The sequence below is a fragment of the Nymphalis io genome, chromosome 11, assembly GCF_905147045.1.
Source record: "Nymphalis io chromosome 11, ilAglIoxx1.1, whole genome shotgun sequence".
Taxonomy (NCBI): Eukaryota; Metazoa; Arthropoda; class Insecta; order Lepidoptera; family Nymphalidae; genus Nymphalis; species Nymphalis io.
This window is the reverse complement of record NC_065898.1, coordinates 781,102-796,465: the sequence shown is the minus strand read 5'-3', so window position 1 is coordinate 796,465 and position 15,364 is coordinate 781,102. Positions and strand designations below refer to the sequence as shown.

General features: G+C 36.7%; 2 protein-coding genes across 3 annotated transcripts in view; one reads left to right on the top strand and one right to left on the bottom strand.

Annotated features, from left to right (window-relative positions):
- The first annotated feature begins 254 nt into the window (after positions 1-254).
- LOC126771602 (CDK5RAP1-like protein) lies at positions 255-5,125 on the top strand. The gene is made up of 7 exons (XM_050491581.1): positions 255-898; positions 1,924-2,074; positions 2,436-2,650; positions 3,231-3,361; positions 3,684-3,840; positions 4,246-4,373; positions 4,658-5,125. Exons 1-7 carry the CDS (start codon positions 364-366, stop codon positions 5,045-5,047), a joined length of 1,707 nt encoding a protein of 568 aa, XP_050347538.1. The 5' UTR covers positions 255-363; the 3' UTR covers positions 5,048-5,125.
- Positions 5,126-5,557: 432 nt separating this feature from the next.
- Positions 5,558-15,364, bottom strand: part of LOC126771579 (uncharacterized) — a 74,348-nt gene continuing 64,541 nt past the window's right edge. For both annotated transcript variants that reach the window (XM_050491533.1, XM_050491534.1), the window contains exons 3-5: positions 9,303-9,404; positions 8,701-8,895; positions 5,558-8,584 (exon numbers count right to left, since the gene is read on the bottom strand). In XM_050491533.1, coding sequence (XP_050347490.1) covers positions 5,918-8,584; positions 8,701-8,895; positions 9,303-9,404 — 2,964 coding nt within the window. In that variant the 3' untranslated portion in view covers positions 5,558-5,917. The remainder of the gene's footprint in view (positions 8,585-8,700; positions 8,896-9,302; positions 9,405-15,364) is intronic.

The window sequence follows — 15,364 nt, the reverse complement described above, 5'->3', positions numbered from 1 at the left end:
TAAATGTATATTTTTAATTTTCTTAATGTCTTGACTACAAATACAAATTTTAATGTAATGAAAAATATGTACCGGGCAAAAAATTTTTTTTTTGTATGAATTACTATAGTCATTTGTACCTTCAGACAGTTATTTATAAAATACATTATATGTTAAAGTGATGTTAATGCCTAAATCCAAATAAAAATAAATAAAATTAGTTTTATTTGGCTGTGAGATATTGAGCGTCACACATTTTGTGTCAATTTGTCAAATGTCAGCTGATATAGTGTTAGGTTAGTTTGATTATTTAATTTTTAGATACTTCTTATAGAATAAACAACAGAAATATAATCTCTTGTTCGTGTTAATACCTAAACCAGAATGTTATTTTTGCAAAATGGAAAGCGACTTTTGAGATATGTTAGGGCATCATATAAATGTCGGTGCAAATCCGATGCACAACTTGGTGCTTTGAAAAATAAGTTAAATCAAGGCCCAGGATTAAAAGATTTCATCGTAAATTCAAGTGAAGTTCCAGAAGTTCTTACATATCCACCAAATATACCTTATTTACCTGATAACATTCAGAATATTTCGAAACGAAAGGTTTATTTTGATGTTTATGGATGTCAAATGAATTTAAACGACACTGAAATCGTCTGGTCTATATTAAAAAATGAAGGATTTGAGAAGACCGAAGTAGAAGAGGAAGCGGATATATTCCTAGTAATGACTTGTGCCATCAGGGAGGGAGCTGAGAATAAGATATGGCACCGTTTAGATCATTTGAGGGGATTCAAAAATAGACGTGCATTATCAAAAAATCGGAACAAACCTGTCAAGATTGGGATTCTCGGCTGTATGGCAGAGAGATTGAAGGAGAAGTTAATTGAAAAAGAAAAGGCTGTGGATGTTGGTCTGTTTTTCTTTTAAGATTATATTGTTTGATTGCAGAATGTACCCATTATTATTCATTTTATTCGTTAATTATGTATTCAGTCTGTTAATGTCCCACTGCTTGGCTAAGGCCTCCTCTCCCTTTTGAGGAGAAGTTTTTGGAGCTCTTTCCACCACACTGCTCCAATGCGGGTTGGTAGTATACACGTGGCATAATTTCAATGAAATTAGACACATGCAGGTTTTCTCACGATGTTTTCCTTCACCGTCAAGCACAAGATGAATTTAATTTATAAACACAAATTAAGCACATGAAAATTCAGTGGTGCTTGCCCGGGTTTGAACCCACGATCATTAGTTAAGATTAATGCGCTCTAACCACTAAAACCATCTTGGCTTTTGACCCTTTATTTTTATATAATTTACTACTTGTCTTAATGACAAGCACATCAGTTTTCAATATATGCAACTATAGCATAATATATGCACGCCTGATAGACTGACATTCTTGTAATCTTCTTTCTAGTATTATACATATACAAGCTGTACCAACTTCCTAAGAATTTAATTGTTCTGTTAAAAACATATTCCTTAAACCTTATTTCAACCAACCCAAACCCAAGACTGTCCATTGGCAATTTTATTATTACAGATAAGTAGGCAGACTGGTTAATGGGCCACCTAATGGTAAGTGGTGACCACCACCATTGGCATTGTAAGAAATATTAATCATCGCTTACATCACCAATGTGCCACCAACCTTGGGAACTAAGATTCTTCCTGTTGTCCCTTCTGCCTGTAGTTCCTGATGTCCCTTCTGCCTGTAATTACACTGACTCACTTATCCTATAAACTGGAACATAACAATACCAAGTAATGCTGTTTTGCAGTAGAATGTCTGATGAGTGGGTGGTACCTACCTGGAAGAGCATGCACCAAGCCATACCACCTAGTGTTGGCATATGTTATGCTTGTAAAAAAGTCAATATTTTAATTTAGATTCTGGTTCTTGATATTATATGTTATTTTTTAATTTCTTTTTAGTTGCTGGACCAGACAGTTACAGAGATTTACCACGTTTGTTAGCATTAACCGAGAATGGACAAACAGCTGTCAATGTGCTCTTGTCATTAGATGAAACCTATGCAGATGTGGTACCAGTTAGATTGAATCAAGATAATATTTCTGCTTTTATGTATGTTTATTATTTCATAAACCATTATTGACTTTTTAAATATATTTTAAAACTGTTGATTTGTGTTAAAATTGTATTTGTAATATTAGTCAAGTGCTCCATATCCATAATACTATATAAGGAATCATCTGACGTTTGTCAAGTGTTAAAGATTTATTTAAAACTGATTTAATAAAATTTCAATATCTCTGTTATTAAAAATGATAACAACATAAAGAAACTAATATACTAAGGATGGAAATTCGAGTTATGTTTCAGAATTATTTCGAAAAACATTTTCCTCAAGAGGTCCTTCCCCAGTTGTCGGGTTGTTTACAGACTGTTACTTTAATAGTTATTATTGTCTATATATATATTTCAGCTCTATAATGCGCGGCTGTGACAACATGTGCACATACTGTATAGTGCCATTCACTCGAGGCCGGGAGAGGTCGCGCCCGGTGTCCTCTATTGTGGATGAAGTTCGCCATCTCTCTGAAAGCGGTGTGAAGGAGGTCACTCTACTGGGGCAGAATGTGAACAGTTACAGAGATGTCACTCAACCTACTGAGAAATATGAAACTCGCTTAGCTGAAGGTAATACTGGAATTACAATTAATACTCGAGCCTAACTGAAAATTATCTAAACCAATATACCTAAAACTTATATTAGAAGACACAGCCTGTCAGTGAAAATTTTATTATATAATGTTCTTATATAAATAGCTTCATACCTTTAAATTAAGACTTGCGTGGCAAGTGTGAATTTCATGTGCTTGTTTTCATAATTAACTTCTTATTTACCTATAATAATATTAGTATTGTAGTATACCAATCACTATTTTATCTTCAGCTTATGTTTGTGGTCGTGGTTAAGGTAAACATCTTGAAACCATCATGTTTGATGAATTTCTGCACCATATGTTACCATCAAGCCGCATCCTAGCAGCTCCAAAAGTCCAAAAGACTTAAAGACTTGTCCGAAAGACAAAAGAGGATTTTTATTTGTTTAATTTTCCGAGTTGTTTTAAAAAATATCTGCCACATTTCAATAAATATAGCATAAAAAATATAAAAGTTTGGTATTAATAATGGACTAATAGGTGCCGCCATCAAAATTGTAAATCCTTTGTTTTATCTGTATTCCTTATTTTTTAAATATGTATTATTTTACCAGGTTTTAAAACAGTGTACAAACACAAGAAAGGCGGGCTCAGATTTGCTGATTTATTAGATAAAGTGGCTTCCGTTGATCCAGAAATGAGAATAAGATTTACAGCAGCACATCCCAAAGATTTTCCCGATGAAGTAAGTCTTAGTTCATGTATTCATTATACACAAACAGCCTTTACAAGATACATACTGATTTCTCTGTCATTAGTAATTAATCATTCGAAGAATTAGACAAAGTATTCAATCGCCATTTTTCGTGTTCCCCTCCCCCTACGACACGGGTTCCTTCAAACGAGACGTGAAGAGGCATCTCGCGGGCCGGCTACGCGGAGGCGGCTAGGGCAGAACATTCTTCCCGACTGTACTAGCCGTCGTCGCGTTAGGACTCCACCACCTCACCACCGGGCGGAGTGGAGTCACTCGCTTTCCCGGTTTATTTAAAAGTGTGCGGCGCCAGGTGCTGCAGGTGGTGCGCGAGCGCGCCAACGTGTGCAAGGCGCTGCACCTGCCGGCGCAGGCGGGCAGCAGCGCCGTGCTGGCGCGCATGCGGCGCGGGTACTCGCGCGGCGCCTACCTGCGCCTCGTGCGCCGCGTGCGCCGAGCCGTCCCCGGCGGTACGTCCGCAGCGCACTCCACCTGAGTTTGCAGTGTCGCGGCGTATATTGCTTTGAGAGAGATTACGAATGTCATGTTAAACGGTCGGTCGATTCTCTCGCGGACTTTGAGCTTCCTCGTCTCACGGTGGACATATTTGAAACAATATTAAAGCGAACCCAAATGAGAGAACACTCGTTAGTAAAGTGAAAGATTGGTGAGTTTTTTATGTACCTCTAAGGCAGCTAAATAAAGTTGACGACCCCAAATCCTCTTCGATCCGTTTGGAAGACGGCCATACAGGGGTTTTTGTAGGTATAAAATCCGATTTATGTGGTTCCCAAATCTGAATTTATTTCAAAAATATCCCTGGCGTCTATAACGAGTTCAATGAATGTAACTAATGTTAAAAAATATATTGTCAGTCGGTTTGTCCACGGACATGATCTGCGGGTTCTGCGGCGAGACAGATGAAGAGTTCGAAGAAACGCTCTCGTTGATGGAGATTGTCGAATACAACGTAGCGTTCCTCTTCCCTTACAGCATGAGAGAGGTAACTATAATAATGTAGAAAAAAACATACGCAATGTAATTTTAAGTTACTAATGGCTGCGCAGCCGTAGAACACAATAAACTAAATATCACTATGTTTTTATTTATTTTACTCCATATTTTTATTAATTCATTCTGTAATCATCAATTTCGATATTTCTGTCATTGTCATTTGTAAATTTGTTCAATGTCCTTAATAATGGCCGCAGCGGTCATAATAATCGGCCAGGTCATCATCAGCACCTAAATCTATATCAATAAAACTACTGAGATGTTTTTTTCCAGAAAACAACAGCGTATCGACGTTATAAAGACGACGTACCGGAATCGGTAAAAAAAGACAGACACAATCGAATGATTGAATTATACAGACGGAAATGTCAAAAATTAAATGATGCGGAAATAGGAAACGTTCACCTGGTCCTAGTTGAAGGCGTTGTACCAAAAACTGGGCAAATAATGGGGAGAAATGAATTCTACATAAAAGTGGTGTTCGATCAAACAGAAATACCCTCTGAGGAAGGGATGAGGAGTGCGAAGCCTGGGGATTACATCGGCGTCAGGATCGTTTCAGCGAGGTGCTCCGTTTTAACTGGAGTGCCGCTCTACCACACGAGTATCAGAGAGTTTTATAAGGAATATAGTTGGGGCGAGAGAGCTGCTTTGAGAATATAATACAATATAACGCTATTTCTAAGTTTTCCTAAATCAATATATGTAAATATTTAGGGAATTGTAAATAAATAATTTAGATCAAAAATGTTTGTTTCTTATCTACCTCTGTTACAATTAAAAACGCTTAGGAACAATATTTATTCATTATTTGTGTTAAATTGGAGTTTGTTTTAAAAAAAAAAAACAAAATATATAGAAGTGTCACTCATAGTGCATTTATTAAACTGAAATAAGTACAAACGTTCACAGATAATATAATAAATATAAGTATACACAAATACCAAACACTTAAAACGTTAATGTCTATTTCAAGAGAATCTGCACAATATACAAATCTAAAAAAAAAACTTGTATTCCATATGTAAAAAATACTGTTCGTAACATAAAATAGTTTAGTTTTATTCAATCTTGTTTTATTCAATTTCAATTATGTTCATTATTGTTTGCAAAAATATTGTACAGTTCAATTAAGGTTATTTAGCAATTAAATTGTTCAAATTCTTTTGAAATTTAAAAAACAAATTGACTGAATTACGTACAAAACAAACGTTATTTTACATTTTTTTTACAAAACGTATAAGTAACTACATCTACTTATTATATTAATTAACTTAACAAAGTATTGTGAAACATGGCATCTCTTGTTTCTAATTTAAATTTGTACTTTAGTTAAAAATATATAAAAATGACGTTTCTTTAAGTAATTTTATTTTTTTTAACTTTTATTAGTATATATCACTAATTAAAATGTGCGCGTGCGATAAAAAATAGTCGAATTTAGATTTTTTTAAATAATTAAATATAACAAAAAGGTTTTTTTTTATAATATGGCTGGCTCAGACTTTAATATTACGTATAAAATATTGTCTTTTAGACTAAGCTCGAAGCACCCAGTTGTCCGCCATCTTTATTAGGTAGAACGCTAATTCGCTGGCCTGATAAGTTGTCGTCTACGTGTCCAGAGAGACTTGGTGAAGGTCCTTGTGAACTGCCATATACCTTTGTGCTGTATCCAGAGTCGTTATGTGACTCTCTGTCAGTTTGACTTTGTGTTTCCGTCAAATGTGTATTAATGGCTAAAGATTGAAGACGGCTATGCAATAGGTTGTGATCCGGTGCCGGTTTTCTCAAACCATGTGGGTTTCCTCTAAAGCCTGGGTACATTGGCGGACGGTTATCGTAGTAATTACCGCGAAAGTGGTCATTCTGGTTAGCGATCTCCACCTCTGTGTTCTGATCTAAATGGTCGCTGTAACAATGGGGTATCCGTTCTATTTCACGCATTATATGATCTTGCATCATCGCGTTGAATACTCCCGTCTGGTGATGGTATATAGGATTTCTATTACGGCCTTGGACCTGGCTTTGTTGCACTCCGGGCTCACTGTACTCGTATTGATTCTGACAAGGATATTGTGGGTACGGTAGGCCATTTTCGATGTCTCTGTAAGGCATCTGATGGTGAACAGGTCTATTTGCTATGTCGTGGAAATAAGCGTCTTTTGGTATCATCCTAACGTCATGCGGATAACTCTGAGGTTGTACTTGAGGTGCTGGCGACTGAGAATTTGTAGACATAGTCTCGTAGTTCGGTAGAGGTAGAGTTTGGAGAAGGTTAGTGTTCCTCATGGGACCTGGTTGATTTGTACTTCTTATAGGATTGTCTTCATCATCGCTACTTTCTGAGTTGTTGCCATTTTCCTTGGGTGGGGTTTGGAAAGTCTTTCTCGTTGGAAATGGTATGAGGTTATGCAGGCTAAATCTTTTGGATTTCGGTGGTTTTTCTTTCAATACAGGTGCCGGTCTCATTGGTTGTTGAGGCATTTTTAAGACGCTTGCACTTGGCTGCGCAATCTGAATCGCCTCTTTTTCGATAACTTTTCTTTGCAAGGGCAGATGCTCTGGTGAGGTGCACCTTTGTTGATGTTCTACTTGAGCTACTAGCTCTTGTACCGATTTACGAGGTTCTCTTTCTACATTACTTTCTTCTCGATAATCGGGTTGTTTTGGAAATTTTATGTATCCATCTTGTGATATGTCCAACGACTTTGTATGTCTTGATAGGACATCGGCCATTTCTTTTTCGAGGATCACCCTTTTACGGATATCGTCCGCAGTCCTCTGGAGAACTTGACTTTTCCAAGAAACTTCATTACGCGATTCTAATGGTTGATTAAATTTAGCATCGTCATCCGGATCGTTAGCTTTGTGTTCCGAATGTCTATTGCTGCTAGTCGGCGATATTGTGGCAGATTGTCGACAAGGGGCAATGTATCTATCATTATAAATAGGAACGTCTGATACTGGTGATTGTGAAAGTGAAATTTTATTTGCTTTGACGTGGATTTCCGCTGTTATATTATTGGATATGTCTTGACTACAATTTGAATACGGCGTTAGATTGTAGGGAGATCTAGAGCATGCACTAGATCCTGCGTCTAATTGATCACTGCTTTTTGAATTTTTCAGCAAATGCTTTCGTCTTGGACTGTGTGGCGATCTACTGTCAAGGCCATCTGAGCTCTTCGAAGTTGGTTTGTGATCGAGGTCTTTGGCAATACTTTCACATTGTTCTACATTTTCATTAAAACTCTGAATAATTCTATTTACATCATTCCATTCTTCGTTATTTGCGTCCAAGAGTTCCAAGCTTCTTGTTCTTTTTATCGGTGGTATATCTACAGACCCTTTAGGACTAAAATCTAATTTTTTAACTCTCTCCGACGCTCTGAACACCATGCCTCTTGTTAGCCACTGCTCCAGGTGCTTATGTCTTTCCTTACACATAGCCCTTTCTGCAGCTACAAATCTAGTTAATTCAGATATCTGCCCTTGAGTTTTCATTTCCAAATCTGTCACTTTTTGGTCTAATTTCTCATGGGCCCTATCGATATGGCGTTTCAAATCTTTCTTATCTTCATTTAGTTTTTCCTCCATATGTCTGAAAAACGGTGCACAGTAACACGTATATCCAGCCCCGATTGGACCTTTTTTGATATTTCCCGCTAAGTCCAAATAATACTGCTCGCCTTTTTTTAACGGTTCGGTGGGTAACGAGCTTAACTTCGGCTTCGGGAAATATTTAGGATCTGGATAGTAATGACAGCCGTATGGAGACCAATGAACTTGTGCCGGATTCTCGAAGTGGACGTTCTTCTTCTTTTTGTCCTTACTCTTGTCCCTTTTCTTCGCATCATCCGGTTCATCAATCGTTCTTTCTTTACTTTTGTCCCTATGCCTCTCTTTCTTTTTGAGTTGTTTAGCGACAGGCGTATTAAGGATGTTGATGATTTCTTCTAGCCCTTTCCTTGCAGCGATATCTCTAGCCGTTTCACCCTGGTGGTTTCTCAGTGACTTGTCGCAGCCGGCTTCGAGAAGTATTCGTGTTAGCTTTCGCCTGCCCATGGCTGCGGCTATGTGTAGTGCGGTGTCCCCGTTTTTGTTCTGCTCGGATACTCTGCACTGAGCGGAGATGAGGATACGGGTGACTCCAGCGTGGCCGTAGCGCGCCGCGGTATGGAGCGAAGTGTCCCCATACTGTAACAGGAGAATTAATTTCTTAGAATTTCTGGCTGCTGGTTCATATCTGACAAAGTTTGAAGGTAATTATGACTCGTATTATATTAGAATATGTTTAAAGTAATGAATCTCACGTTGTTCTGCAAATCCGGCGGCGCGCCCGCCAACAGGATCTCCCTGGCGGATTGGTTGTGTCCGTTCTGCGTGGCGAGGTGCAGCGGCACGAAGCCCGCCGCGTTGCGCGCGCCCAGCGCCCCGCGCCGCGCCAGCAGCGCCACCGTGCGGGAGTAGCCCTTCCATGCCGCCTCGTGCGCCGCGGTGTTGCCGTGCTGAGAGAACAAATATTTACTAGCTAGTTTGTTATGTCAGCATATAACTATGAGCATCATATATCCGTATTGATAAATGGGATGAAAGGTATTAAAACTTTAATTACAATAGACGTATATTACTGAGCGCGGTAGTTATAGAAAACTCGTGCAGTCGACAGTGGGTCAACAATTTCGTGCCGATTTTAAGAAGTAACAAACTAAATTTTTTACCTACATTGATTAAATTATAAGTGCTATCAGATTAAAAACAAATGGCACGCATGATAAATTCCTACTTATTCAATTGCCTACCGAAAATCGGCACTTACTTTCCGGAAGAATAATAAAAAAGTTAAGATTAATTGATGCAACCAAATAAAATATAATAAAACGGTTAAACTATGATAATAAATAAGGTAGCTTACTACGTTATCCTGTTTGTTGGGATCTGCGCCGTTTTCCAAAAGAACGCGCACGACGTCCACGTGCCCGTCCGCCGCCGCGCGCTGTAAAGCGCTGCATCCATTCTGTAAAACATTACGATACCATGTATAAGTATACAGTGTACAAAAGTAAAAACTTTTTGTTTAAGAGTAGAATCTTTCAATAATTTACAAGTAAATACTTTTTAACTTTACTGACACATCAAATGGGTTTTAATTTTTATATATCCAGAAAAGGTTATAGTAAATTCGTTTATTCGTTTTTGTCCATCGTATAATGACACCTTGCGTACCTAATTATTGCATACCTGAGAAAACGTTACGAAATGTCATTTATGTTGTTGTTAGTAAAAACAAAATGGCGTTCTAAAACAGTTGATCCATTGGCGGGAGTTCCGCTTCGCCTTGTTTTTATTAATTTATAGATGCTTTGAAGTAAAAGAAATATTTTTAATTGTTTTAAACATGTGGATATGTGTTTTATAACGGTTATTTTTTTTGTATTGGTAGTGTAAAATATGTACAAGACAAGCAGTGTATAATATTTAAATAATTATTCCATGATTATTATTTTTGTTTTCTTTAGGAAAGTTGACAAGTAAATGGACCACCTGAGAGTAATAATCACTTCATTCACCGTCAATGACTGCTGCATGACTGCTGCTCACAGATGATATGTCCGATGTGCATATAACATCTGAGATGTTTTGAACACTACACTGACTCACTCATCCTTAAAATTGAAACGGAGCAATGTGAAGTATTACTGGTGTGGCTCCACTCACCATTTAATCAGCCTGAATACCATTACTCAACGAGACGGGTTTGCACAAAGCCCAAATACCGGTCTATGTATTTGTAATACAATAATTAAGGGTACCTCATACGTAACGCAATAACGTCTTATTTTAAGCACGATTCTTACGAAATGAATATCGGTAAACATTTTTACTTATATTTTATTATACATATTTAGATAAAATATTATATATTTTCAAATGAACACTGCATTAAATATTTATGAATATTATACGTATATATCTCTATTGAGACTAATTTTCCAATATATAATGCACGTTTAGTAGTACTCGTAGTTAATTAAATGTAGAATATCTAGAAATAGTAGAATCCATCATTTTCCCAAATAATTACACTGTAAATATATGCTCTTGATAATTATACATCGATTTGTGTTAATAATTTAAATTTAAAAATGTAAATGTTGGAGTATGGATCCCAGAGCGTCAACATAATTTATTAGCATTTCTTTTGATTCCAAACTGCAATGCGGCCTCCTTGTTAATGGATTGGCGAGACTAAGCTCTGCAATTGCTTTGACGAGCCGTTTGGCGTGATTGGTAGATACCTGCCTTTTACGCCTAAGTTTGTGGGTCCGATTCCCACCCAGGACAGACGTTTGTGTGCATGAACATGTCCGTTTGTCCTGAGTCTGGGTGTAATTATCTATATAAGTATGTATTTACAAAAGAAAACTAGTATATGTAGTATATCAGTTGTCTGGTTTCCATAGCACAAGCTCTGCTTAATTTGGGATCAGATGGCCGGTGTGAATAATGTCCCAGGATATTATTGTTAACATTTGCTTTTAAAGTATATACGATTTGCCTTGCGTATAACAGTTTCTATCATTGTAAAATTTCTAATTGCTAAATACTTAAACGGTAATAATGTTTTTATTAATAATAATAACGATCATTGATAAGGATTAACTACGTACCTACTTTTAATGTGTAGACCGCTCGAAATAAGCGACATCTAATTATAATATTCTGTTTAATAGTAACATGTTTTGTGTTAGTTTTTATTAATAAAGAGTTTATTATTAATCATCATGTATTGTCAGTTCATAAAAAAAAAATCAGTGTTGCCACTCAATCTATTATTTTATACATAGTTACAGTTTCATAAATATCTATTATCTGTCTATTTCTTATTTAAGTTTTAATATTTATATAAGTGTTTTATTTATATGGTTAAAGGCAAGTATGGAGTGACTGACGTAATAAAATTACGCTACAAACAATATTTGCAATTTTCAAAGTAATAAGCTTTATCCAAGAGTCAACCGTTAGAGTCATCTCGGAATCACATTTGCGGTAATAATATGTATATAGATATTCATACGGGATAGTCCAGTGGAACAACCTCCAAGTGAGATCGCAAATTCTAATCCGTGTTAACCGGGTTCTTATACTTTAATTGTGATTGCTTATCTTTATTATTTATTAATCTTGATTGGCGGTGACATAAATAGGAATCGCCATTTTTATCCTCTAATAATAAACTTATTTATACTTATTCTTAATAAGAAATGAGCTCTTACCCAGCAGTGGGACTTATACAAATTGTTGCTTAAATTATATTCATAATTAAATACAATATAATTAGCGAGATCGTTATGCAAATATCAGTTTTGGCTTAGACTACATACTCGTATACATAGTGCCGCAGCCACACCAGCGTTGGACACTATATGAATAAAATTACGAACGAAACGTGTACGGCTATTAGGTATAATTTCCGCGTGGACTTCGTGTACATGGCCCCTCAGTCGCACCGGAGCTGGACCCCAGCTTATGGAGTATGAATAGAACTATGAACGGGTAGGGTCCGACACTTTTGCTGTGCTATAATTGTATGTAGGTACATAATAAGACAGTGTATATAAATAAATAACTATAAGCTTTTCTCGATTTTTTTCAAATTCTCATTAGAGAAATTCTCATTAGAAACTTGGAGTTTTGAAGGTGGCAGTTAGCACGCAACTTTTGGATCTGAAAAGAAAAGATACATCTTACTTAGTATTGTTGTGCTCCGGGTTAAAGGAGAGTGAGCCAGTGTACAGTCTTATAGGTCATAACATCTTAGTTCCAAAGATTGGTGGCGCGTTGCACATGCAAGAGATGTTTACTTTGCTTATATTGGGTTATTCTGACAGAAAAATTTCAGTAGCAGCCCGGAGACTCGAAGTTGAAAGTGTGTATACTACCGTGCCTTGGAAAGCACGTAAAGCCGTTGGTCCGGCGCCCAAACTCTTTCCGGTCGTGTCGGATTGCCGTCCCGTCGGATTATGAGAGTTAGGGAATAGAGAGTGCACCTGTGTTTGCGCACTCACTTGTGCACTATGATATCTCCTGCGTAGTTGGCTAATCTCTCTTGAGTTTGCCGTCGTGGCCGAAATCGGTCTGGAGGACATTATTATTATTATTACATTGCTAACAGTGCCTATCTATAGTCAGTAATGACCATTTAACATCAGGTGGTCCACCTGCCAATCTGCCTAATAATATCAAATAAAAAAAAACTGGTACTTGAATAAGAACATGAGCATAAACGACGAGATTTCGAAACAAATCGTGTTTAATATGTCTAGACGCTTTGTATAGCGTTTCTTATCAATGGAAAGCCGACTCAATCGTACTTTGCATATTTTGTTTTTTAAACTAAAACAGATCTGTACAAAATGCCGCTCCGTGTTAATTAAAGGGGACATAAAAAGTACGAAACTCGCTTACAACATTCTTTGGCAACCTTATTACGTTTAAACATTAAAGCTGTTTCGATTCACATTAGTAACGAGCGCGTGAACCTGTTATCTGATTATGATTTTTAAATGTATTAATGATTACCGTGTTGGTAAATTAGACTCTATTGTAAACATATCTGGATTTTAAGAGACTGATGTTATGAAATAATTTATTATGATATATTTCATTAATTATCTTGAGAAGTTTTTTGTACTAATAAATTATATTCGTAGGCATTTTAAATACATGCAATATATTTCATTTACAAACACGGTTCTATACGCCTAAAACCATTCGAATCACGGACGATGGTCCATATAAAACTGCACCTATCTTAAACGTAAGTTTGATTATGTTTATGACAAATATTATATCAATTAAAACGTATTGGGGCTTCGTGGTGAATAAAGCTCCGAGCCTCAAGATGAAAGGACGACTTAGCTCAGCTGTGCGACATAGAAGGAAATCTTTTAGACCTCCCTACTTCAATGTGAGTGTGGGTATTTTTTTAATTTAAATAAATAATAATAATATCCTGGGACATTTTTCACACACGGCCATCTGATCCCAAATTAAGCTTCTACAGAGCTTGTACTATGGAAACCAGACAACTGATATGCTACATATACTATTTATCTTTTGTAAATACATACTTATATAGATAATTACACCCAGACTCGGGACAAACAGACATGTTCTTGCACAAAAATATCTATCTTGGGTGAGAATCGAACCCACAACCTTCGGCGTGAAAGGCAAGCATCCACCAACCACGCTAACCGGCTCGTCAATAAAAATAATTAGATTTAGAATTTATATTGATTGTTGTCAATTATAATAAATATGTAATGGTGTATAAAAATGTTTACATTTAAAACGCATTAGTGAAGCTTCATTAAATTCATCACCTTTTTTATCGAATATGTAAAGCGGAGGAATTAAATTCTTTTGGGTGTTAATATAGTCATAATACTTTCGGTTTCTCTTTTAGAAGCGTGAACAGGAAGTCTGTCTGACCACTGCATTGTAAAGAATAGTAATACATAGCACGAGTAATATAACATATATTTACTAAATGTTTTTAATTTTATATTGAAATATTGTTAAAAAAGCATACTTAACTGATTAGCTATATTTCCGACATAATAACATCGTCATAAATTTCACGACATATATAACGATATTTTTTATATAATTTTAAATAATTATTTATTTAATTTATCTAATATATAGAAATTTTTATAAAATACAAAATTAAAATAAAAAGAACAAAATACACATTACAAATATAAAGCAAAAACACGCCGTCTAAAAGATTGTCCTGTGGCATTGTACCCAAGACGCTGGCACTGTTGCCTCTCTGCACCGCTAGACTTAACCTTTGGGCTAAATAAGCGCCAGCTCTTGGGTCACCAGAAGTGTGGACCAGTTTCTTAGAAATATCTTTTATGATTCTTTTTGTATCGGACGACCATGGACCCAATGTTTCAAAAGCCAGCCCCGTAAATTCATATTCGTTGCATAAAAGTGAATATTTGCGGCGCTTGAGTATTTGAGCAGCTTCAGCGGCTGCACTGGCCTTACGAGACGTATCTACGCAAGTTGCATCCCACACAAGAACACATTCCATCGACCATGGCACCAATGTCACTCCATCGGGTCTTTTGCCATCATCTCTGCATAAACCATTCGGTTCCAAAGTAGCAGGAATCGATGCTGTGGCAAAAGCCCGACAAAGTATGTTATTAAGAGATCCATGGCGATATGCACGGCCAGCGCTTTTGCAGCAGCTAATTCCATGGCGTCCGAAATGGTCCACCTGGGTACCACAGGGACATGTATGAGGCTCGCACACTTTTAAACCTAAGCGAAGGCATACGGCGATGCGTATCGTTGCCCGATCAAGTACTGTCTCTAGATTTTTAGAAGGGAGAGTCTGAAGCCAGTGGCCTGACTCTCTTTCAGATACATCTAGCAGTCTTGCACGGTCTGTTTCTGTATTACACTGGGATAGGAGCAAATTGTGTGTAAGTTTAATGCGGAGTGAATCCCAGTGCTTCTGAAAAGTTATATCTGAGGGAAATACTTCATCAGGGCAAGAAACACTATAAGCTGTCTTAGCCTTCAGCAAGATCCTTCACTACAACGTCAGTCGAACTTGGAAAGCTTAATATCCGACTGACGAGAGTGATAGAACCAAACAGAAACCTAGCAGAGGCCAAGAAAGCTGGAAGTGCCAGAGATGACGTAGACCGTATACCTAAGCCTCCATATTTGACTGGAAGAGTTGCTTGTGTCCAAGAACGTGTATCGAATTGTAAATTTAGAATATTACTGCTTAAAAATTAAATTTTTAAATTAAATTAAATTTTTAACTGCTTAGCTTAAAATTTGAGAAATACATTAAATTGGGCAGTTACGTTATTATCTTAGCTACATATACAATTTTAAAAGCTTTTGAGGAATAAAATATATACATTTTTATTATTTTATTAT

Coding starts and splice junctions, on each gene's coding strand:
- LOC126771602 (XM_050491581.1), top strand. CDS start 364: ATGTTATTTTTGCAAAATGGAAAGCGACTTTTGAGATATGTTAGGGCA. Junction 2,075..2,435: donor GATAATATTTCTGCTTTTAT/GTATGTTTATTA, acceptor TATATATTTCAG/CTCTATAATGCGCGGCTGTG. Junction 3,362..3,683: donor CCAAAGATTTTCCCGATGAA/GTAAGTCTTAGT, acceptor GTGCGGCGCCAG/GTGCTGCAGGTGGTGCGCGA.